Here is a 25,708-nt window from a genome sequence, read left to right as displayed (position 1 = left end):
AGGGTAATACCTTGGAATATTCATATTTGCATGTATAATAGAGAAAACATAGATCTGAGGTATTTAGGGTTGCATGTACACTTAGGAGTGTTAGAATGCTCAAAACCCAACAACAACTCTCCCCCACTTAAATTAGATTTTATCCTCAAAATCACTCCTTTCCACCTTCCTGATAGCCAGAAAACATGACCAATTCGTCTTAAACCCCACTCCATCAAAGAGGTTGGATCATACTCATAGCGACCTTCTAATGCTACCACTAAAACCCAGTAAATAGATCCTCTCTCTGCAATCTAAACTGAAAGACATCCGTCCGATCGAAAATTGTCCAATAGATACCCTTGGCACACAAAATCCTTTACCATACCTTGCTGATGAAAAGCCCTTCCATATAAACAAAGACAAATCCTAACGCGAGTCTCAACTTTTTGTGCTAACCCAAAACATGACTCATATTCCAAAATACAAAGACTCCTACTTGCATCCATCTGAAATCTTATGATTCCACGACGACCTTCCACTAAATCGAGATATAAATTCCCCAATCCACCAGGGAGACTAACAGTATCACACCTGGTCCCACCACAAGGCTCTGACTAGGAGTCTAACTAATAAGGGCTACACTAGCCTAACCACCACACAGATATCAACTACTGACCATAGAGTTATCGTAATCTAAACATGATCTAATACCTTACTCCAACCAATTTTCATCGGGCCTTATCCACTCTTACCATAACCATAAGATCCTTGCTCATGGATCTCATCTAGTCAATTGCTATATAGGTGGAACCTTGCCTCAGATCTAACAATCCTCATACCAACTAAGAGTAACCCTCCAATAGTAGTGTCCGCCTCGACTCGAGCATGCACTGATCTTTCCTCAGTCCCACAACCATTCCCACAATAGCCTACCTTATTCTGGTGAACGCTAATATCCCATCACAGACTTACAACACCTCCCTGACATCCTATCATCCTTTTATATGTTATGGCTACCCCGTCGTCTTACAACATTCCCACATCAGCATACCAACTTTGTGAATGCTATGGTTTCCCCATAGTCTCACAACACTTATATATTGCCATGTACCCAACCCATAGTTTTACAGTTCATATATCATACCAACAATAATCATTATGATTCAAACCCGATTCCGACTATACCAAATAAGGTCTTCGGGTTATGCTTTGAACCCCCAAACCCTCATTAGACAAGAATAGGCAGAGAGGGTCTAACACAACCCTCAACCTGGATCCATCTGCATATCCACCATGCATCACTAATGATGTGTAATGAAACCTGAATATCCACTCTTGTGCAACCTTTAGACCAAACGATTCTCCCCAACTTAGATCCAACCGCGCTCTTCCAATTCCCCAAAAACTGATGGATTCCTAACTTACAATTCAAACTTGTCAACAACCTGAGCTTGCAAGAACTAACATTCCATTACGAGCCAACTTAGCAATCACATACATTCTAAAACCAGATAAATACTTCTCAAAATCTCAGCGAGCTCAATAATCCCAAGTACTTCCCATAATACAACACCAAATCCTTAATCCACTTTAGCTTGTGTCATAGAACTATAATCGTTCACCGGAATAGACGGATCACCAATCCAACTACCCACTTATCAAAAGATCAATGCACTCTATATATCTCTATCAAAGTCCATTTAAATCCTCTCGACAATCCAATCACTAGAACCAACTCGAGCAATTAATTTTCCACTTACACTCTGGAGTGATGGTTCTCTTCCTCTCTTGCCCTACCAATAGTAGTAATTGACTCATAGTCTGTTACCAATCAGTTGGCATCCCTCCTAAGTTATACAAACACTCCTAAATTCTGACGTCATTGTCCTAGATGGCGATAATTAGTTTCCACAAGATTCTTTCCTTAAAGCCATTAATTTGAGCACCACCATTGCATCCAGAAGAAATGAATTCGAAACATACCCATCCGACACTTGCGTTCTAAATAATCCTTTATACCTATCAATTGTGATAGATATTCACCTGCTCGAGTTTTAGTATTCCTATAAACTTGATGACTACCGAACTTACACCCACAATCAAATCCATTCCACATCGCCTTGAAACCATGAAGAACCTTTACATATCCTGCATTCAAACCTGACAAACCAACCATGCAGATTCCTTGAATTTTTGCTGATACCACCAAAGATTAGAACGAATGTTGGTCTTCTAAGTGGAATACTCAATACTCTTCTAAACACGAACCATGGTATGCAAAATGGCATATGACAACTTTCCGGATAAAATAACTATATTACTCATACTGGTGCTTCTATTCTTAGATAATCATGCATAACATTTCACTCACACCAACACGAAACTATTAGCATAATGATTAAATCGTGAAAGGGAAGAATATATACATACCCGTAATGTATCAGGGTTCTGTTCCCCTTTCATGCATAAACACTTTCAATGGAACATGAGCCACCCCAACCACTAAACATGGACATTTTGCCCTGACATGACCAGGCTGATGTCAACGATGACACAATTCTACTTCCATGGTGCATTATTGGCAAAGGTGGCCCTTCTTTCCACACCTGTCACATTTAGACTTGTCATGTACACGCTCATGTGTTCCTTCACCCTTCGCATAAATGTCGTGGCCCCTCGGGCCTCTAGCACTAGACATGGAAACATTCAACTGCTTAGATGTTACTAGTAGAGTTGGATCATGAGTCCGCATTCTCTTCCCTAGTCACTTCTCCAAACCAAGCTCCTGCTCCTGAGTCACCTCGACCCTCCCATCAAGTGCCTAAACAACCAAGATCTGATCTTCGAACCTAGTGACCAATCTATCAGTGACAACCAATAATGTCGAGTAACTCCTCACATAAATTCCGTGAAACCTCTATGGCAATCCAATCATGGAATTGATCCCCTGGAAGGTATAATGAGTAATCTAACTTCAATCCTTCATGAAAAGAGCTAGCAATAGGAACCTCGTCCCTGAAAGATTCTAGGGCTCCACAAGCCTTGAGCTCCTGATAGGCCCCAAATTGTCCTACTGTAATCTCGGCTCGAAAATCCCCAAAACAATCATTCAAGAGTTCCATAATGCCTTCCTTGATAGTACCAAATATCACAAGAGTTTTCTCTAAAATATTACAAGTTATATTTAATGAGATGAACTCCTGCATCCGTTCATCCATCGCCTCAGTACCAACACCCAAGCCTGAACCAGAACCTGAACCTCCTCCACGTGTGCTCATAACTTTTCAGAAAAGCAGTCGTACAATTATCAAAACATGCTCAAGGAATTCTCAATCCACTAACTTCCTAGATTCCCTATGACTCTCCTCGAGTTGCTTATGGATCCTATGCTTTTAGTAGTACGGGCTCAATACTACCTTCCGCACCAATCCACAATTTTCTCAAGAATTATCCTGAATCCTCCAAGTCACCTTCTCAAACTGATACTCCAAATATTTGCTAAACAACATAACCAACTCACTATAGCACATCCTAGGCTCCCCTAGGTTCCAACCCTCACCCTGCTATCAGCTGTTGAAGAACTCCTAATAATATCAGTTAACTACGTCATCAATACAATCACACGCAACAAAGCTTAGATAATCCTTTGAGTAAAAGACTCAACCTGACAATGATTAGAGTCAAACAAGAGCTATGCAGAAGGTTCAAATCCATCACTCTGAGATTATTTAACCTATGTTATATGTGACTTGACATATTCACTTAATAGTTAACTCACATCATCAAGAGTCCCACAAAGCACAAAGTAAGCAATCAACTCCTCTTAGGCAAGAAGGTATCACAAACGGGCCAAATCATCCAATCATATGAAATCCATACTAGCATGCAATTCTAAAAGCTCAAACAATCAGCCATATAAAGTCATCACTCCTAGCATGAAATGATGTTTCCTTACTCTAGCACATTTAGAATTGGAGCTGTGATGCTTTTGTTGATCGAGAAACAAAAGATAAACCGAGTCCTATTCTATAAAGTGTTTTCTTTTTGGAAATCTACATGAACTCTTGAACGATTTGTTTTAGCTCGTCAAGGAGTGTTCCTTGAAAGAAAACACATATGCAGTGAGAGTCATGAGGGGTAAAAAGGAGTTTACGGCCCAAGCACATGCTTAGGCCGTAAACACCCCCAAACCATGTCAAATGATAGCTTATGTCCCCTAAATGGCCTTATACCTTCACTAGAAAATGCTAGGGTTGAAACAAGGGCTTAAAATCAAAGTTTAAAGGAGTGCATGAGAGTTCACGGCCAAGCCAAGAGCTTACGGCCCTATAGCCTTGGATAATTACTTAAAACCAATTCTAGAAGCACTTGGGACTTGAAATTATCCTAAAACAATCCTCCCATGAGTTTACGGCCGTAAACTCATGGGGAATATGGCCTCCCAACCGTGAACTCATGAAAAGTGAGTTTTAGGAGAGTAAACTCCTTATTCAAGCCATACACACCCTTAGATGTTACCCGGGACACCCCTAACGCTTAATTAAAAGTGTTTTCGCACTTAGGAAGCGTATACTTGTTTAATTAGTATTAAATGTACTAATTGTATGTGAACATATGTTATCATATGTTAAATAGGTCACTAAGTGTGTTCAAGCCTTTACTTGATACCGAGCACCCAACCGGCACCTTCGTCGGATCCACTTACATCAGGTGTGTTCATACCCCTGAATGAACCTTTTAGATGTTTTATAGGGGGGGAATACAAGTTAAACATGTCAGTTATCATATCAATCACATGTGATTGATAACCCGCATGCACAAGGATTTGCCACACTGTAACTGTTTTACCAAGTAGGATACTATAAATGGTTTTCCAAAAGGTTTTCACTTGTTCAAAACTCTTACTTATACTGTTTTATCAAAGTTCATTTTAAACTGGTTTATGAAAGGTTTCCAAAGAATTTCTAAAGGTTTTCAAACTTGTTTTACCAAAGAACACCAAGTTGTGATTTTCTTAAGTATAAAGATTTTTCCAAGGTTTTCATCAAAGTTCTCTTTCATGTCGTATACTCTTAATTGTTAGATACCACTGCTTCGCTTTTACTTAGTTTAAACTCCTACTTGATAAAGTTTCCACTTCGTGATCCACTTATACCTGTTAACGCTCATACTTCACGATTCGGCTATTCCACACTGTACGCATATACTTCACGATTTGGTTATTCACACCGTTCGCTTATACTTCACGATTCGACTATTCCACATTGTACGCTTATACTTCACGATTTGGTTATTCACACTGTTCGCTTATACTTCACGATTCGGTTATTCCCCACTGTTCGTTTACACTTCACGATTTGGTTATTTCACACGATTTGGTTATACTTCACGATACGTTTCCACTTGTTACACACTCAAACGTAGTTGGATGTATGCATATGCTTGTATAGATGCATATAAATAATGGTTGAAGGACTTAGGAAGGCTTGTCCTCCCTATTTCCTTTTCTTCGTTGAGATGTGGTCTGGTGGGATCGGATGTCCGTCCGAAGGTCGTTTGATTCATTAGTTATATATTATGTATACAAGCATAGACATATAGGTTTGCATTAGTCAGTTCACTTATGAGTCTCTACATCTAGTTCAACACTTATATTGGAAACCCACTACCCACTATTTGGGATGCATCTTCAGGACACGACCTTCTCCGTCGTCTAGTTGGTAACCAGAGTCTCCTGTAGGGAGAGCGGACATTGTGTGTATAGATCTATACGGGATTGACACCCCCGCACCCTGACTGCTAGCTACAGTCCACGACCTACCAAGCCAAGGGGTGACAAATGTCATATTTTATAGACGCTTGTAGGGCGTCGGGTACTCTAGTGTCGGTTAGTATGGTTACGAGTATCCCAGGTTAGCTTATAATTCATGGCCTTAAGGTAACGGTATTTCACTGTATTTCACACTGTATTCCACACTGTATTTTACACTATATGCTGGAAACCCACTATCAGAGTCACACTGTTTTTAGACTTTGTTAGCCGTATCTTTCATTTGATACCGTCTGGGGTCTGTATCCTCTGTTTTAGACCTTACTAGCTGTATCTTTCATTTGATATTGTCTGGGGTCTGTATTCTTGTTTTAGATCTTACTAGCTGTATCTATCATTTGATATTGTCTGGGGTCTGTATCCTTTGTTTTTAGACCTTGCTAGCCGTACCTTTCATTTGGTACCGTCTGGGGTCTGTGTCTCTTTTGTTAGACTGAGCCAGGCGTGTCGTTCATTCGGTACTCTCCTGGAGTCTATGATTCCTCTTGCCTTAGTCAGCAGTCTTCACTGCTGAGGCATATGTTATTTTCCCTGGTTTCTCTTGCTTTCGTTAATAATCAAATTCTGTATTTTGATAATGATAGCGATTAAGGGAAAACTACTTTTTACCACATAACTCCGTCCAGTCTTGGTAGAAGACTGCTTTTATTAAAGAAAATATAAGATTTTCTGGAAAAGACACTAATGTAATGGATACTCTAAAACTACCACATTTATTAAAGTTATTTGGATAAAATGACACTAAATACTTATGAACTCACCAGCATTTGTAAAAATGCTGATACTCGCTTTTTAAATAACTTGTATTCTCAGGTCAGCTTTAGACAGGTACATTCCAGGAGCTTCTATTGAAGACGGTTTTGTGCCAAACTGCTCTTATATTATTACCTGTATTACTTTGTTGTATTGTAATGTAAACCATGTAAAACTATTACTATTAATGCAATGGTTGTTGTACTTTGATTACTATAATGCATGTGTTGTGATACTTAACATGACATCATCCACCCCAGAACGTTTCTGCCGTTCTGGTTTTAGGGTGAGACACATGTTGATCTTGAATTGCAAGAGTCAACCGACAATGATCCCTTTAGTTATCACTAGCACCCGACCTGATGTTTATAACATGTTGTGTTTAATTGATATATTCTAATTTATGTGCACTTCAAGTTGAGTTGGTAATGGTTATGAGTTCTATGATCTTCATTTAACTGCAAAAGGCAAATCATGTTGGTTAGAGAAAGTATGATGATCAATATGGGTGAGCTACTAACAACATGGAAGTACTTGTAGGCCCTTGAGCTGCCAGAAGGCAAGAAATTAAAAATAGCAAAGGTTTGTCCATGAAGGAAATTGAGTTTGATTTTAGTTTGTCCTAAATCTTGTCTTATGACTGTAGGTTGGAATAGATAGATTCACATGGATAGGAACATATGCACCGTGAAATCTAAATGAAAAAATGTTTCACTCTAATTCATGAATATGGTTATGAGGAAATACTTTTGCTAATAGATTTTGAATATTTGATCGATATGGATAGTAGTTGTGTAAATTGCATTCTCAAATTCAGAATATGAGACGACATACCTCTTCATATTTCAAATTATGAAGAATGGTAAGGAATTGTTTAAACCTACAGGAAATATGTTTATTACGTCTTGAAAGGGTTTGAACACATGCACTATACGTTTAAAATGCATAAGCTTAAGAAGTTTAATTAGAGGGTTGACGAAGCATCATGAAATAGGAATCTACACTTACATGAGAAATTCAAAGGGTATTGATTTCTAGAAGTCCGGTTGATTTCCAAGTACATGTCAAAGCTAGTGGGTGCATAATTGTTAAGGTGGTATGCATGTTGAAAATATTGTTGGTAAGAAACATTGTATCTAGGGAAATATTTTGCTATAGTAGACTTAAGGGAGAGGGCACTCATACTTCGTTATGAATCTAAAGGTTTATATTATATAGTTTAATAAAACTTAGTTAAAGGCGTATATGTATAACATATTGAAATGTTTCGACATTGGTTATTCTATATATTGAAATATTATAGTAGGGAATTGAACATATATTGGACCCTTGTAATCATGAGTCGAGTCCTATATGCTTCTGATATAGGATCAATTACATATGATATAATATTTGATTATTCTGATTCTTCAAATACTATGAGCATTATGAGAAAAAGGACTAGAATTTTAAGTGACTAGAGTTATTAAACAAACTGTCAAGAACATTATGAGGCTTACTGAAGATTAGTTGCTTGTGGACAGTTGGAAGTATGGTATTATTTTGAAAGGACCATAGTAACACGTTTTGGATTAAGATGATTCCTGGTCAAAATTGTTGGTTATATGGGAATATGGAAATGATTCCATAATGGGAGATGGGTATATGGAAATGTTTCCATAATAAGAATTGGTTATAAAATCTAGATGTGAGTTAAAAGCTTTAATGCAAGAGAAGTGTTCAAGGAGTGTATCTTGAATTTGAGACTTCATAACCATGGAATTGTTTCTAGTAACAAGTTCTAGTGGAACATTTTGTAATGTTGAAGGCTCAGTCTCTATGACTTAAGAACCTTGACATAAAAAAAAGAAAATGCATGTAAAGATGAAATTCCATTACATCTTAGATAGTGATAAGAATTTTGAATCGTGAATAGGGCATCATTGGACTAATGTCCATTCGATCTATTCTTAAAGGAAGGACCATCAAGAAAAATAGAATGCATGTTTATAACATGGCATAACTAATGTTATATAATTCAAGTGGTTAGTTGATTACTCGAAACATTATACAATGAGTAAATTCGTAATTCTTATTATGATTAAATAATAAAGATTTATTTATAATCAATGGGTATGATGTCATAGTTAATTAATTTATATTGTGTTTCACTTTGCAAGTTTTACTTCCATAGGTAATCTTTTAATATTATTCAAAATTCCATAGTCATCCATACTTTTGGAAGTAAGTAGTGAATTAAGACTGTCATGAATTAATTGTAAATTATCAATTGAGGTTAAGACATTGCAATTGGAATTGCTACAATATTCATGAGTACTTTTGAAAATAGAGATTAGTATTGGATAAACCCACGCTAAGAGATTACTTCATGGATTTAATCGCAAGTAATTCTAAGATGATAATATCTTCTATTCTTAAAAACGGAGATATACAGTTCATATTTTACAGATCAGTTGTGCATTAGTTTGCTCAAACACATCTCGTAAATTGATGTTATAAAGGGTTATGCCATGTGTGATTTGATATGTAAGATGTATGACTAGCTAGTCAAAGTAATTTGTTCATTTTTCCCTAACAGGAAAAGCGATATTTGCAGGCCCCTGGATGATTTGAGTTGATCTATAAGAATCGAGACTGGTCCGGACTAAATTGATGTGTTCAATTTTCTAGTCTGAATTTGATCACAAATTGGGAAACCGGGAAACAAGCAAATGAACATGAGGTTGATCATTTAATCCCTTACTATGTTCATATGATATCTTGTAGAACGAAGGAATAGTTGATCACTTATATTAGGGCCAACACTTCATTCGAATCAGAGTTTAGCAGTCGCTTTGGAAAGCACTATTTGTTGTTTAGTTTAAGGTCTATGCTTGTAATTATAGTTACAGACTTATCCAAGAGGGAGACTGTTGGATCAAGCTGTCTAAACTAGTAACTAAATTGGTATATTCTTGTAATTAGAAGCAAAGTCTTTTTTGGGTTGTCTTTATAACTAGAACTTGGTTAGAATGACATTTGTAGAGAGAGGATAATTTATAAGATTATTATATGATTAATAAACTAGTTGGAAGTTACGAGGAAATGATTTGTTAATGTATTTTGTAATTAATATATTAATTGAAAATAGATAATTGGTATGTTAATTTATTATTTGATTAATAAATTAAGATGAGATCAATTGTTAAATAATTGATTTATTAATTTATATGATTAATAAATTAATATGAATCAATTAGAAATTGATTAATTATTAATCAGAATTAATCTAGAATTAATTTTGGATTAATTAGAATTAATTAAAGGTGCAAGGGGTGAATTCTAATTGTTCAATATATGAACAAAATAGGTAGTTCTAGAACCATCCAAGGGAGGACAATTTTGGGAGCCTCATTGAGGTTTCCAGAAGCCTCCTGGATGTATATAAGGAAAAGAATTGGATTGGGATTAAATCCATTCAAATCTTGCTTTGTCCCTAAGTTACCTAAACTATAATTAGGACCCATTGGGCTAGTGTTTTCATGATTATTCTTTACTAGATGTATATGAACGAAATTTCCTTCTCCTCATCTCTCTTCAATTTTCTTCTAGTCCTAGAGTTTGGTTGTGAGCTATTAGAGGCGTCATCCTTTTGGTGCTAGCTTTCCAAGCTCTTCAAAGGAAAGATTGAAGTGATTTGTTTAATACAACAATCAAAGGTAAGTAACCATAATCCTTGTATTTTATATTTTGATTATATTAGGGTTAATCTAGGTATATTGTTCATAGTATGTTGCATTCAAAGTGTATGGACCTTAAGGGTTAAGCGAAATTTTACAAGCACATTAGTTTTGTAACATATAAAACCCATCAACTACTATATGCCTTACACAAAGAGACATTGACTGTTAAGTTGTGTCCTTGACGATTCGATCTTGCTTCCTTGTGTTTCCCCTTAACACTTCTTTGTGCTCCCCGTTAATGCAACCAAGCAATGATATTGTATTTGTTTAGATGTTACCAGTGTGTTGAACAATCCACTACTTCAAACAAAAAAATGTTTGATAGCAGAAGTCATAAAGAAAAACTTTGATAGCTACAAAATTTAAACAATAACACCTAGGAGCAATTTTTTCTAATCAATACATAATTGGTATTGTCCAAAAACCAAAAGAAAATGTTTAAAAACATAAAATGCTTGAACTCAATGCAAAATATTGAAAGAAAAGATTTGACTTGGTGGTTACAAAGTAATCTTCACAATTTTGATATACCATTACATGAACTAAATTGTTCCTGACCAAAACAGAAACCTACAAATTTCATTAAGTATTTTTTTTCATCCTAGATTCCTTAACATCGGAACATCATTCCATAAAACATTTCTAGCAAAAATCAGCAAATAATAGCCCGATTTCATTGCCGATTTTAGCAAGAAATCACCAATTTCATCATATTTGAGTGAGAGCATTGCGACTTCATCATCAATTTCAGAAAAATACCAAGAGAAAAAGGGGAAAACTGAAGAACATACCTGACGACAGGGCGACGTCCGGAGATGCAAAGTTGGAGAGCACGATGTGGAGGAGTGGAGTGTCGGCTATAAGTCAAGAGATAAGAGGCGTCATTTAGTTTGGGGTAATTTTTGATGTGTGTCACGGTGACAATGTATGGCGAAAGATGTTGGTTGTCTGTGAAGTCTAACAATATGCAAGGGAGAGGGTGGAGGTGGGTGTTGTTGATGGATGCAAGAAAAGAGAGAAGAGGGTGACGATTGACAAGTGTAGGGCTAGGGAAAAAATATGAACAAGTTTTTTGTTTTTCCTTTCAGATGTACATTGTGTTTTAAAAAAAAGAAGAGGTATTTTCTTATTGAGAGACAATAATCTAAGATCCTATCAAAGAGTCTAAATCTGAATTTTTAAGATAATGCCTCTTAATTTGACAATTAAGAGGCTACCAAACAACATCTTAGTTACAAAACTAAAAACTAACATAAAATATAATTAAAGGCGTATTTAGAAGATTTTTGACAAAACTTCATAAGTTTTTCAAAATTCATTTCAGAATACTTATCAAGAACTATTTTATTCTTTTTAGTTTTACCAAACAACAAATTATAAGAATTAGACTATTTTTACCAAACATGGTCTTAGTCTTATAATATATCACCATCACACACTTATTAGATAACTTTTTACCTCATCGCCGTCCCCAAAAAATGAAGAATTTCATATATGTTCTTCTTAAATATTAAAATATCATATTTGTCCAACTTAATTTTTAAATAACATATTTACCATTAACAAACTTTCCAGATATCATATATGTCATTTTTAAAATTCAAAATATTATATATGCCCTACTAAAATATCGAAATATCATATATACCATTCTTAAACATCAAATATCAAAGGTAATATTTAAAGGATCCTCTTGTTACAACATATCAATAATCGGCGATAATAGAACTAAGCAATCAATGCATACATTCTAGATAGAGGCATGAAGATGATGTGTTGTGTTGGTTAAAAGGATGAAATTCCAACAATTTATAAGTAACGATCAACCAATTTATACGTAAGGACAATATGGTCAATTTGTAGTTATTATAATTATTTTAAGACTTAAAAAAATGATTATAAACTATTAAAAATATTGTAAAAACGATTTGGACAAATGTGATATTTTGAAGGATTATTAAGTGTAAATATTATATTAAGAAATTAAGTTTGATAAAAATGATATATTGATATTTAATAAGGACATATATAAAATTCTCCATTAAAAAATATTGAACATTCTGAGAATTTTTTTACTAGCATGAGTAAATATAGAGGTGTCAATTTAAGGCACAAAGCGACACAGACCAAAATTGGAACAAAATTAAAGTTCAAACTAATGTTCGTGCCAAGTGTAAAAAAAAATACAATGTCATGTCGTGTTAGTATTTAAAGTTCGACACAATATAAATTGTGTTTATCGTGTTTTTTGTGTTTGTTGTATTTTGTGTGATTAATTATGAATTAAATAATCTAATGTTTGTTTTATTTAATCTTTTTCGTGTTTATCGCATTGATCATTTTTATGTATTTTAATTGGATTGTATCCATGTTACTAAAGCAAAACATAGATTCATGTCTTCTTATCTTCTATCATAATAAAACACTACCAGTATGACATGTGTCAATTGGTCAGCCTTTCTCCACCTTTTTCTCCCACTCAATTTTCCGATGTGGTGTTCCTGTTTTGCCCTTTTGATGCTTAAAAGTCATGTAGATTAGGATTAGGAAAGTGAATCCGTGGATGCATAATATCAAATTTCAAAATGAAATCCTACTCTATTACACAAGATTATAACTGACTAAGAGTTTCCAGTTTTTTTTTCAGAGAAATCACCTATGTAATCACGAAAAATTTGTGGTGTGATTACGAACATCCCAAGATTTGAGGAACGAAATTGAATGGTTGTGTTTTTGTTGTCGTTCAAACTAGATCAAATCTAACTCTCTGTGGTAATGTCTTTGTCTCTCCTCTTCTTCTTCTTCCATCATAGTTCCATTCATATGTTAGATTAAGATTGTTTGATGTATTACCAACAACTATTATGGAATAAATCACTGTAAGTTTGGGTGGATTTTGAAGAGGGTATTTTCAAAAGTCGACTCCTTCTTCGATTTTGGGGAGGGTATTTATGTCATCCCCAATTTCATGGCCAGAAAAGACCGATTTGTTTATACTTTGTTTTTAAAAATCAGAGTAATCTTCCAAAGAAAACAGTTGTGGAATTTATTCCCAAAACAAAATATGATAAGAATTTATCAAAACATTTCTTAAAGAAATGTATTTTCATTATATAACAAAATCTCGGGATGTCATGTTCCGATATAGACACATAAGCATAAACAGAAAATACATTTATTTACACTAGTGATTTACATCTCCTTTAATCTCTCAGTGAAATTTGTCTTCGTATTGATACATGTGATACAAAGAAAATTGAGTGGGTCAGGCTTGGAAGCCTCGTGAGGATATATGGTTTTCATCCCACAACGTTATATCATATATATATATATATATATATATATATATATATATATATATATATATATATATATATATATAGAACATTCAAACTTGTACAATTTCACCATACAAAGTCAACTCTTATCCCACCCGATCGATCCTCACAACGACACGGTCTAAACTCTCGTATTTAAAATTTTCCTCTTTACCTGATCCTTACTCACGGATCTAAAACTATCCTCTTCACCCGATCCATACTCACGTATCTAAAACTAACCTTTTCACCTGATCCATACTCACGGATCTAAAACTAACATTTTCCCCTGATCCATACTCACGGATCTAAAACTAACCTCCTGATCTGATCCATACTCCCGGATCAATAATTGTACCCAATCCATACTCCTGGAATAGGGACAATTAACTATACCTTAATCCTGATCTGATCCATACTCCCGGATCAATAACTGTGCCCAATCTATACCCCCGGACTAGGGACAATTAACTTAGTCTTAATCCATACTCCCGGACTAATAACAAGTTTTATCTCTTTACCTGATCTATAATCCCGGATCTAAAACTAACCTCTTGGTGTAATCCATACTCACGGATCTAAAACTAGCCTCTTGATCGGATCCCTACTCACGGATCTAAAACTAACCTTTTCCCCTGATCCATACTCACGGATCTAAAACTAACCTCCTGATCTGATCCATACTCCCAGATCAATAATTGTACCCAATCCATACTCCTAGAATAGGGACAATTAACTATACCTTAATCCTGATCTGATCCATACTCCCGGATCAATAACTGTGCCCAATCTATACTCCCGGACTAGGGACAATTAACTTAGTCTTAATCCATACTCCCGGACTAATAACAAGTTTTATCTGTTTACCTGATCCATAATCCCGGATCTAAAACTAACCTCTTGGTGTAATCCATACTCACGAATCTAAAACTAGCCTCTTGATCTGATCCCTACTCACGGATCTAAAACTAACCTCTTGATCTGATCCATAATCAAGGATCTCATCTACCCATGTCCTACCCAACATATTTGTAGTAACAAAATACATATACAGTTTAACTCATTAAAACCTATATAGTTCATCCATTCCACCAACATCTCAAATAAACAACAATATATAAACACATAGCACGTATTTCATAGCAAATACTTCATACTTATGTGTTAGAATAAAGTAACTATACACTCACTTGATCAGAAGATGATCAGACAGCACTACGGCTTGCAATGGTAGTATTCTTCGGTGAAACCGAGATATCTTCACACATCGGACTTCTCACGGGCAGAGCTTCGGCTCGGAAACTCTTTTCTTCTCGGGATCTTCGGGCTTCGGGACTTGCTTCGGGTCTCGTGGTTGATACCGGGGATTCGGGGGGTTAAAATAGGGCTTAGAGAGTGTATCGGGAGTGGGAGAGAAGAGATGGAGCAACCATAATCGGCTGGCCCTTAATTTCTATTTATAGGGCAAATTTCTCATTTCCACGTCATGAACAGTACTTTCACGTTGTGGGCTTGATCGTTACTGCCTGCGTCATCGCAAGTTAGGTCTGGCAGACACCAGGAGGCGTCAGAAGACATGTCAAGTCGTGACCACTGATTTCACATCGTGGTCTCTGACAGTCTTGGGGTTTCGCACCCCGAACTTCAGAAATTAATAACTTTCGCATACGAACTTCGTTTTCGACGTTCTTTATATCGGCACGTAGGTGAGATTATGCTCTACAACTCTCATTTATACTTTGTTGGCTAATTTTGAATCTATTTTTAATATATTGTTAATATATCATTTTTAGTAGGCCGGGACAGGAAAACTCCGTTCGAAATTCATAACTCCTTCATCTAAACTCTGTTTACGTCTGTCTTTTACCGTTGAACTACTATTAACGAGACCTTTGACTCTCGTTTAGATTATTTTGGATAGAAATCACTCGATCTCAAATCGAGTATTCGGGCTGCATACCGCTAAGCTGAAACTTCGGAAAATCATAACTTCTTCATGCGAAGTCAGATTTGGGCGCTCTTTTTATGCACGCTCTCGGTTTAACGAACACTACGAATTTCGTTTAGATCACTAAGGCTAAAAATCGCTCCAACATAAATTCACTTTTTACGTCATTCAGTGTCGTGCCAGTTCTGTCATGAAACTTCGACAGGTCATAACTTCTTCGTTATAACTCGGATTTCGGCGTTCTTTATATGTACGAAATCCTTGTAATATATAATACAAATTAGTTAAGATTATTCATACTAAATAATCTTCTATGAAAAAGTCATTTTTGACGCTTATCGTCTCTAAATTAACAAACCCTAATCTACGGGTGTTACAGTTATCTCCCCCTTAGGATAATTATGTCCTGGAATCATCAACGAAATACGACTTTCATAATGATTCCACACGTTATTTCTTCATCCTAGGTAATAACCATAACTTCTATGTTTCCTCGAAAGAGTATTTAACTCTATGGCTTTCTTGACCGCAGACGATGCCCAATCTTGCATCTGCTTATCATACTATGTTGTACTTTCAATTGTAACCTTCGAGTTACCAAATAAGTCCTTATTGTGGACTCCTTCTTCTTCTCAGGATAAATACTTTCCCTTATCTATTGTAACAGATCGATGGGTCATGCTCTAATGACCTCTCGTCGCATGATGCAATGCTTAGACTCAGTCTTTTTAATGTTAAATTCCATAATGGAATATACCTTCCTTCATACTCTAATGTGATATAACCACATTTTAACATGTAGCACACCTAGCTACAAACTCCTTTATTAACGAGCGCGATTCTATCGATCGCATTAATTTCAACCTTCTGACTTAAGTCAGATGTTACATCGAACTTGGTTCTCTGAACCCTATAACATACTCACCGTAGTCGGACTCAATTTGAATATGACCACTAGGGTCAGAATAACAATCATCCTACTAATCATTACCGAAACAAGAGTAATGACATACTCGAATAAAACAGAATCAATTACAAGTTTCTTGGTAACCTTGTGACTTTCCCTGATCCAAGTGCGAGTCATGTGCTTCCAGTAGTATATGCATCTACTACCTTTCACACCTAATCATACTTGTCCCAAGTATTCTCCCGCAGTCGACCAAGTCATCATACAAGAAAACCACACAATCATTCAACACATCAGTTAGCAAAACTAGGGTTTATATTATTTCTTAAAATGATTACAAAAAGGTTCAATTTCACCCTATACTACGCCTCTAGTAGGCTGCACTTCCTGATACAAACTTTATACATATATGAAGTCTTCATCCTTGAATCCTCGCGTTGTTTTCTACTTCATCGAGGATCATGTAAAATGCCCTTGGCTTTGGTGGTACATTTGGCCTTGTAGCCTCTTCTCTTCTTGGGCAGTTTTTCTTGAAGTGCCCTTCTTCGCCACACTTAAAGCAGGCTTCTCTTTTGGTTGGGAATTTGCTGGCGTAATGACCAGTCTTGCCACATTTGAAGCAGGTCATTTCTTTAGAGCATTCCCCGATGTGCTTCCTTTTGCACTTGTCACACCATTGTGCTCCTTCTTCGAGCTTCTTCGAATCAGACTTCAAAAATTTTCTCTTCTCATCAGACCTTGAGGATCCTTCAATCTTTCTTTTCTCGCCCACCTCAATTCTCTCCAGAACCCTTTCCTTTAACTAGATATCCACATTTTTAGCTGCTCGGACTGCTGTCTTCAAAGTAGTTTCCATCTTGACCGTTGGGCCAAAGTTGGCAGGCAGTCCATTTGCGAACCTCTCAATTTTTGAGAGGTCAGTTGGCACTAAGTAAGGAAATAACTTCATCTTTTCGGTAAATGCAGTAGCATAATCATCAATGCTCAATTTACCTTTCTTCAAGTTCTGGAATTCATTGTTCAGATCAATCAGATCTATCTATGAGCAGTACTGCATCTTTAACTGCTCCAGGAATGATTCCCAAGACATCCTTAGTGCTTCCCCTCGGGGCATCGTCTCTGGCAGTAACTTCCACCAGCTCAAGACTCCAGTCTTCAGTTGTCTAACTGCAAAGATAGTCTTCTGTTTGTTACTACAGTCGCAACTTTCAAACACCATCTCCATTTCGGAGATCCAGTCCATAATCTCTACAGGCTTTGGGCTCCCAGAAAGACTTGGCGGTTTGGCGCACAAGAAATTCTTATACATACGCCCATCCCTGTTTATTTCCCTTTCTAGGTCATTCCTTTCTGCCACTGGGGGTTCTGCTTATCCAACAGTCCCACTATAGTTACCTCCCTCTGAATGCCCTTCATTCACTTCGGGCTCTTCCACTTGAAGTGACACTTCCTCATGATTCTGTTGGAGTAATCGCCTTGTCTCCTCCATTTGCTGATCCAACATCATCTGCATCATCGCTTGCACCCCAGCCATCGTCATTGGCTCTGGTGCTGCTGCTACAATAGGTGCTTGCTCAATCACTGGTGGTTTAGGCTGTTGATTCTTGTTTTCGTTTGCATTTCAAACTCCGCTTCTTGTTCTTGCCATTTCGATCTATAAACCGAATAAGGTGAAATTAGATCCTCCTTCGCGATAGATATTACGATCTTCCATATCACTCCGAAACGTTTACATGTTAGTTCTAATATCATAACCATACGCTTAGAATCCTAAACACATAAGGTTTCCTGATCCGGTCGGCAACAGACCATAGATCCGAACAAATAAATATCATATATGGCAACATATAGCATTTAGCACATAAAAACATTTTAGGCATCATTCCTAAAATAAACTAGTGCTTGTGTCAATTTAGGTGTACTACCTAACATATTTTAGACACACTCCTCATGATCATTACTTAGCATTCTAAGTTTAAGTCTAGAAATTTCCTACAAATTCCTAGTTCCCTTAAACTAATGCTCTGATACCAACTGTGACATGCCCAATTTCATGGCCAGAAAAGACCGATTTGTTTATGCTTTGTTTTTAAAAATCAGAGTAATCTTTCAAAGAAAATGGTTGTGGAATTTATTCCCAAAACAAAATATGATAAGAATTTATCAAAGCATTTCTTAAAGAAATGTATTTTCATTATATAACAAAATCTCGGGATGTCATGTTCCGATACAGACACATAAGCATAAATAGAACATACATTTATTTATACTAGTGATTTACATCTCCTTTAATCTCTCAATGAAATATGTCTTCGTATTGATACTTGTGATACAAAGAAAACTGAGTGGGTCAGGCTTGGGAGCCTGGTGAGCATATAGGATTTTCATCACACAATGTTATATCATATATTTATATATATAGAACATTCAAACTTGTACAATTTCACCATATAAAGACAACTCTTATCCCACCCCATCGATCCTCACAACGACACGATCTAAACTCTCGTATCTAAGATTTTCCTCTTTACCTGATCCCTACTCACGGATCTAAAACTATCCTCTTCTCCAGATCCATACTCACGGATCTAAAACTAACCTTTTCACCTAATCCATACTCACGATCTAAAACTAACCTTTTCCCCTGATCCATACTCACGGATCTAAAACTAACCTCCTGATCTGATCCATACCCCCGGATCAATAATTGTACCCAATATGTCTTCGTATTGATACTTGTGATACAAAGAAAACTGAGTGCGTCAGGCTTGGGAGCCTGGTGAGCATATAGGGTTTTCATCCCACAATGTTATATCATATATTTATATATATAGAACATTCAAACTTGTACAATTTCACCATATAAAGACAACTCTTATCCCACCCCATCGATCCTCACAACGACACGATTTAACTCTCGTATCTAAGATTATCCTCTTTACCTGATCCCTACTCACGGATCTAAAACTATCCTCTTCTCCAGATCCATACTCACGGATCTAAAACTAACCTTTTCACCTGATCCATACTCACGGATCTAAAACTACCTGATCCATACTCACGGATCTAAAACTAACCTCCTGATCTGATCCATACTCCCGGATCAATAATTGTACCCAATCCATACTCCCGGAATAGGGACAATTAACTATACCTTAATCCTAATCTGATCCATACTCCCAGATCAATAACTGTGTCTAATCCATACTCCCAGACTAGGGACAATTAACGTAGTCTTAATCCATACTCCCGGACTAATAACAAGTTTTATCTCTTTACCTGATCCATAATCCCGGATCTAAAACTAACCTCTTGGTGTAATCCATACTCACGGATCTAAAACTAGCCTCTTAATCGGATCCCTACTCACGGATCTAAAACTAACCACTTGATCTGATCCATACTCACGGATCTCATCTACCCATGTCCTACAAAACATATTTATAGTTACAAAATACATATACAGTTTAACTCATTAAAACCTATATAGTTCATCCATTCCACCAACATCTCAAATAAACAACAATATATAAATACATAGCACGTAGTTCATAGAAAATACTTCATACTTATGTGTTAGAAGAAAGTAACTATACACTTACTTGATCAGAAGATGACCGGACAACAATACGGCTTGCAATGGTAGTATTCTTTGGTGAAACCGAGATATCTTCACACACCGGACTTCTCACGGGCAGAGCTTCGGCTCGGAAACTCTTTTCTTCTCGGGATCTTCGGGCTTCGGGTCTCGTGGTTGATACTGGGGTTTCGGGGGGTTAAAATAGGGCTTAGAGAGTGTATCGGGAGTGGGAGAGAAGAGATGGAGCAACCATAATCGGCTGGCCCTTGATTTCTATTTATAGGGAAAATTTCTCATTTCCACGTCATGAACAGTACTTTCACGTCGTGGGCTTGATCGTCACTGCCTGTGTCATCGCAAGTTAGGTCCGGAAGACTCCAGGAGGCATCAGAAGACATGCCACGTCATGACCACCGATTTCACGTCGTGGTCTCTGATAGTCTTGGGGTTTCGCGCCCCGAACTTCAGAAATTAATAACTTTCGTATAAGATCTCCGTTTTCGACGTTCTTTATATCAACGTGTAGGTGAGATATTGCTCTACAACTCTTGTTTAGACTTTTTTGGCTAATTTTGAGTCTATTTTTAATATATTGTTAATATATCATTTTTAGTAGGCCGGGACAGGAAAACTCCGTTCGAAATTCATAACTCCTTCATCTAAACTCCGTTTTCGTCTGTCTTTTTACCGTTGCACTACTATTAACGAGATATTCGAATCTCGTTTAGATTGTTTCGGCTAGAAATCAATCGATCTCAAATCGAGTATTCGGGCTGCATACCGCTAAGCTGAAACTTCGGAAAATCATAACTTCTTCATGCGAAGTCAGATTTGGGCATTCTTTTTATGCACGCTCTCGGTTTAACGAACACTACAAATTTCATTTAGATCACTAAGGCTAAAAATCGCTCCAACATAAAATTCACTTTTTACGTCATTCAGTGTCGTGTCGGTTCTGTCGTGAAACTTCGACAGGTCATAACTTCTTCGTTATCGGATTTCGGCGTTCTTTATATGTACGGAATCCTTGTAACATATAATACAACTTAGTTAAGATTATTCATTCTAAATAATCTTCTATCAAAAAGTCATTATTGACGCTTATCGTCTCTAAATTGACTAGCCCTGATCTACGAGCGTTACAGTATTTCCAAGATGTGACTTGGATTGGTTCGATTTTGAGTTTATATGATTTAGGTTTCGAAGAAGGAGATTGGGACTGGAACATGAGGGTCATCAACAGGGGTGAGGGTTGCCAGCAGAAGGAACAAAGAGGGAAATGGGAGAACGAGGAGGTTTGTCAGTGCAAGGTAATTATACTTTTAATTTATAATGAATATAACTTTATTGTTCATGACGATCATAGGAAAACCTTCTAATTGCCATGCATTTTAAGTCTTGATAAATGTACTCACGATTAAGTTGGCAGGTTTTAAGATGAACATCACATGCTTGATGAAATGCTTGAAAGAAAATGGTTTGTGTAGTTATGATTAGTTTGGTTTCTTGATTTTCTTTGGGCTATAAAGAAATCTATAAATAGTATTTTCATCAGCTACTCAAGCTCAAGGTGATGATAAATTCTGATTTCCATTTTGTTAATAAACTCCTCTTACTTCTTATGGTTCCATTAACATGATACTTTTTTTCACTGATGATTGAGATGGCAAACAAGAATCTGAAACCAATTCCTTTAAAGTAAATTCTTAATCATCTTTCTTTTTATTGAATTATTAGGTTTCATTTAAATTTAGAACCATATATAACAACTGGCCTGCATTTAACCAATGAAGACTGCATCTCTCTTTTGGGGTAATCAATATTCATGTTCTTTGAACTTTTTTTATAATCTATGTATATGTATATATCAACCATTGATCCAATCCATGGTACTTTTCTGTGTTACTAATTGGCAAATTACTTCATATGTTTGAACTTGATTATGATGTAGATAAAGTATTTAAAAAATTAAATAATATCGAGCTAGAATTTTTGTGAAAATAATTTCATGATGGGGATAGGCATGATGTCAAAGAAAAAACCATTGATATTCCATCAATTTGACTAGGGTTTGAATCTTTTACATCCTTTACTCTAAAAAGAATTAAAGATAACGACATTCTTGTCCTCATGAGTATTTTTTAACAACATCCAACATCCCAGTCAAGAACGAAGCATATATTGAGAAAAGTGATGATGAAAAGATTAAGATGATTGTTAGGACTAGACCTTGGATAAACTATAGCTAATTGATAGCAATTCACAAGATGCGGCTACATTTGAAAAGGTTTGTATTAAAATATTGTTTTTAATCAATTAAATTTATTAATAGTGTCTATGTGGTGTTTGTTGATTGTATGGTATTACTATAGAACTAAACTTCAAACAATCGGATCTCTGAAGCGGTTATTCGTGGATGTGAAGAGTGTAGTCATCACCAAGAGGTTAATATAATTCAATATTACATTTTTTACTTTATACTTTGAAGGGGTTATTCGTGGGTTTCTCCATTTTTATTGCTAATTTGTTAATTTGATGGGTTTTTTTCTTTTATATATATATTAACAGGTTAAAAACCAGAGGGGCATGCCCCCCCCCCCCCCCCCCCCCCGGCCCCCTTAAGAGTTCCGCCCCTGGGTGGTCCGGTGTATTTCTACATAAAAGGACATTTCAATTATTATAAGTAATTTAATATCTACATATGTTTTATCTCTAAACAGTTAAAATGTTTCATATAGAAATAACTCAAAACAAGAGTGGGAATTGAGTAACATGTGTAAAAGAAGCTAACAGTGTGATAATGTCATAATGATGTTTAGGTGAATCTCATTTACTAAAGCCATATATACTAACTTTGACGTAAATCCCTAAAGCAAACACACGATGGATTGGATACGGATTGACCGAAAGTGAAAGGTAATGGTCTTATCTCATTTTAAATCAACTAATGTCTTAATTATATTAGTGAAAGGTAATAGTCTTATATTATTTTAAAACAAACGCATCATATATTTCTATTTTTGTATCATTATAATACCAACCTACCTAAATAATTATTATCATGCCTATTAAGTTTTAAAGTTGTTTTAATGTCTTAATTATTGTGTTAGGTCATTCTTTTTTCAGGCTTAAACGACCCTTTCAAAATTTCGAAGGTAATTAATTTTACATTTATACATGTATAATGTCCATCAGAAATTCATACTAGTATATATTAATTTTAAATAATCATTTTAAACTTACAAACAAAACGTCAAACTTTGTAAATTAATAATTCTTTGCAAATCATCGATTAATCATTATGATTTGAAATTACCAGTAGTGTTTTTTTTCTCATCCGTGATATCCACAGGTATTAACTTAGTTATTATATAAAACATTATCATCTCATGTCTTATCAATTAAAAACATATTAGCTCCTACATAAATAACAAATATACATACCCATCGATACCCATTTCTTCTATTATTTATTTGTATCAAAATATCATAATAGGATCATGATAGAGCTACATAGAATATGCCATTTGTCAGTCCAATTATGTTAATTTTGGTCCACAATAGATTTCTCATTTATAAAGTAAGTAATCAATAAAGCCCAATGAATTTATTTGTCAACAAAGAACAGTGAAAAATAGTATGTCATAAATAAGCGAAAAATACAGATACAAATTACAATATTTCAATTGAGAGATCATACCAAATATCACAATATGATACATTCAACATAGAGAGCAAGTAACGACTTATCATTCTGCCTCACAAACTTCGAAATAATAAATGTCGATCCAATTTCATGAAACTCCATATCAAGAACTGTTTGCGATTCTAGCAGCTTCGTGATCGGCGGCAAGTTTGAAAAAACTGTTTTCATCTTCCACCGCCATCTGAATCGGCGACGATCCGAGTCCATCAGCAACAGCGAGCATGATCTTCTTCACTTCCGATCTGAACTCATCAATGTCAACGGTGCCATTGTTGTCTTCATCGAAGCTTCGGAAAATCGACTCATACAGCAGCGTTACTTCCTCCGGTGGCGTAGCCTTATCCACACCAAAATCTGTCTCTAGAAACCGCGTTGTCTCGAACGCTTTTCGCATCTCGGATCTCGATAAAACCCCGTCGTTGTTGGTGTCGAGAAGCACGAATTGCTTGTCCACTGCGGTTCTGAACTGAACATCGTCGTTCACAAAAGCTTGCACCGTTGGTCCGTCAATGATTATCACCCCCATTTCGTTGTGTTTTTTTATCTGCAAATGCAAACTGTGAAAATACGAGAAGAATTGTGATTTGTGAATTGCAGATACGATGACGGAAGAATTTATGAAGACCAGTTATGAAATTTGGCAAATTTTCATCTTGGGTTTTATGATTCTCCTTTTTACGTCCTTCTACTTTGAATATAACAACGGATCTCATTTTTAATGCTTAAGTTTAATTATATGATGTAGTTTATGTTTTTTACTAAAGTTGTAAAAATCGTTTGACGGTAGCTTGACGGTCAACTGACGTTAAGGGATTAATCCCTTAACGGTCTTGGTGGGGATCAATCGATGATTAATCTGAGACTATAGATTATTAATAAAATATTAAAATTAATTAAATATTAATATATCTTAAGAAACATAAATACTTCAAAATTAGAAAATAAGAAAAATTGTAATTTGGAAATTTGGAAATACGAAAAATATGAACATTTTGGTATAATATTTGAAATTTTGAAAATTTGAAAATTTTGGAGTAAAAAAAGAAAGTTGGTTTTTTAAATTTTTTAAAATTTTTTTGACCTTTTTTTTTGACTTTTTTTTTACTTTTTTCGACTTTTTCGACTTTTGTTGACCGATTAATCCCGTCAAACCCGATTAATCCTAAATTCCCGATTAATGTCCTAATCCTCGACGGTTGGAGAACGCCAAACGATTAATCCACGATTAATTGCCGATTAATCCCAATTTCTGCAACCATGATTTTTACTTTAAATCACACCACAATGTTAACATCCCTAATACACTATACTATAGAAGTTTAGGTGCAAAACTAGACGTAGGTAGAAAGTGTATGGGTCATTGTGTTATTTCTTTATAATAATCGATTTTTATATATTATTATTGGTTATATCGCAACGTATGCTTTTGTTTGTTAAATCTGCCACGCATATCACATTGATCGCGTGGATCAATAAAAACTCATTAATCCAATGCGAAGCATATTTGGCTATAAACTCATTAATCTAATGCCAAGCATATTTGGCTATGAGAGTAAACATGTTGGGTTGACCCATGCTTGACCTAGATTCAACATAGGGTTAGCTGATAATATAACGAATCATTTGTAAGTTCCAACTTGATTTGATAATTAAAAGATTGAAAACCCTCACATTAAATCCGGATATTGTACTCGAAGTTCACAATGTTTTTGCAAACTATAATATTGGGGATAAATTATTATTATCTGATAACATTATTTAATTTTTAGAGAGATTTGAGTCTCACTATAAGACTTCAATCGATGTTGGTAAAAGATTAAAGTTGGCTTGAAAGAGTTTTGAGTGAGATGTTTTGACTAAGACATAAGAAAATTATAAATTTGCGGTAATTTTGTGGAAAGATATCGTATAAGAAGACATTGATGTAGAGTAGACTGAAGATTTAGCCAATACTTTCATAAAC

The 25,708-nt window shown here is 35.7% G+C and overlaps 1 protein-coding gene across 1 annotated transcript; it reads right to left on the bottom strand.

Moving 5' to 3' along the window:
* Positions 1–23,667: 23,667 nt before the first annotated feature.
* On the bottom strand, positions 23,668–24,353 carry LOC145100173 (uncharacterized). The gene has a single exon (XM_079037548.1). The coding sequence runs from the start codon at positions 24,269–24,271 to the stop codon at positions 23,849–23,851; it is 423 nt and encodes a 140-aa protein (XP_078893674.1). The 5' UTR covers positions 24,272–24,353; the 3' UTR covers positions 23,668–23,848.
* Between the last annotated feature and the right edge of the window lie 1,355 nt (positions 24,354–25,708).

Source organism: Lactuca serriola, chromosome 4, assembly GCF_051521515.1.
Source record: "Lactuca serriola cultivar US96UC23 chromosome 4, Lser_US96UC23_V15, whole genome shotgun sequence".
In the NCBI taxonomy this organism is placed as follows: Eukaryota; Viridiplantae; Streptophyta; class Magnoliopsida; order Asterales; family Asteraceae; genus Lactuca; species Lactuca serriola.
Note: the sequence above shows the minus strand (reverse complement) of the source record. Positions and strands in the feature narration are given on the sequence as shown.

What these genes read in the sequence shown, in the direction of transcription:
- LOC145100173 (XM_079037548.1), bottom strand. Translation starts at nt 24,271, where the DNA reads ATGGGGGTGATAATCATTGACGGACCAACGGTGCAAGCTTTTGTGAAC.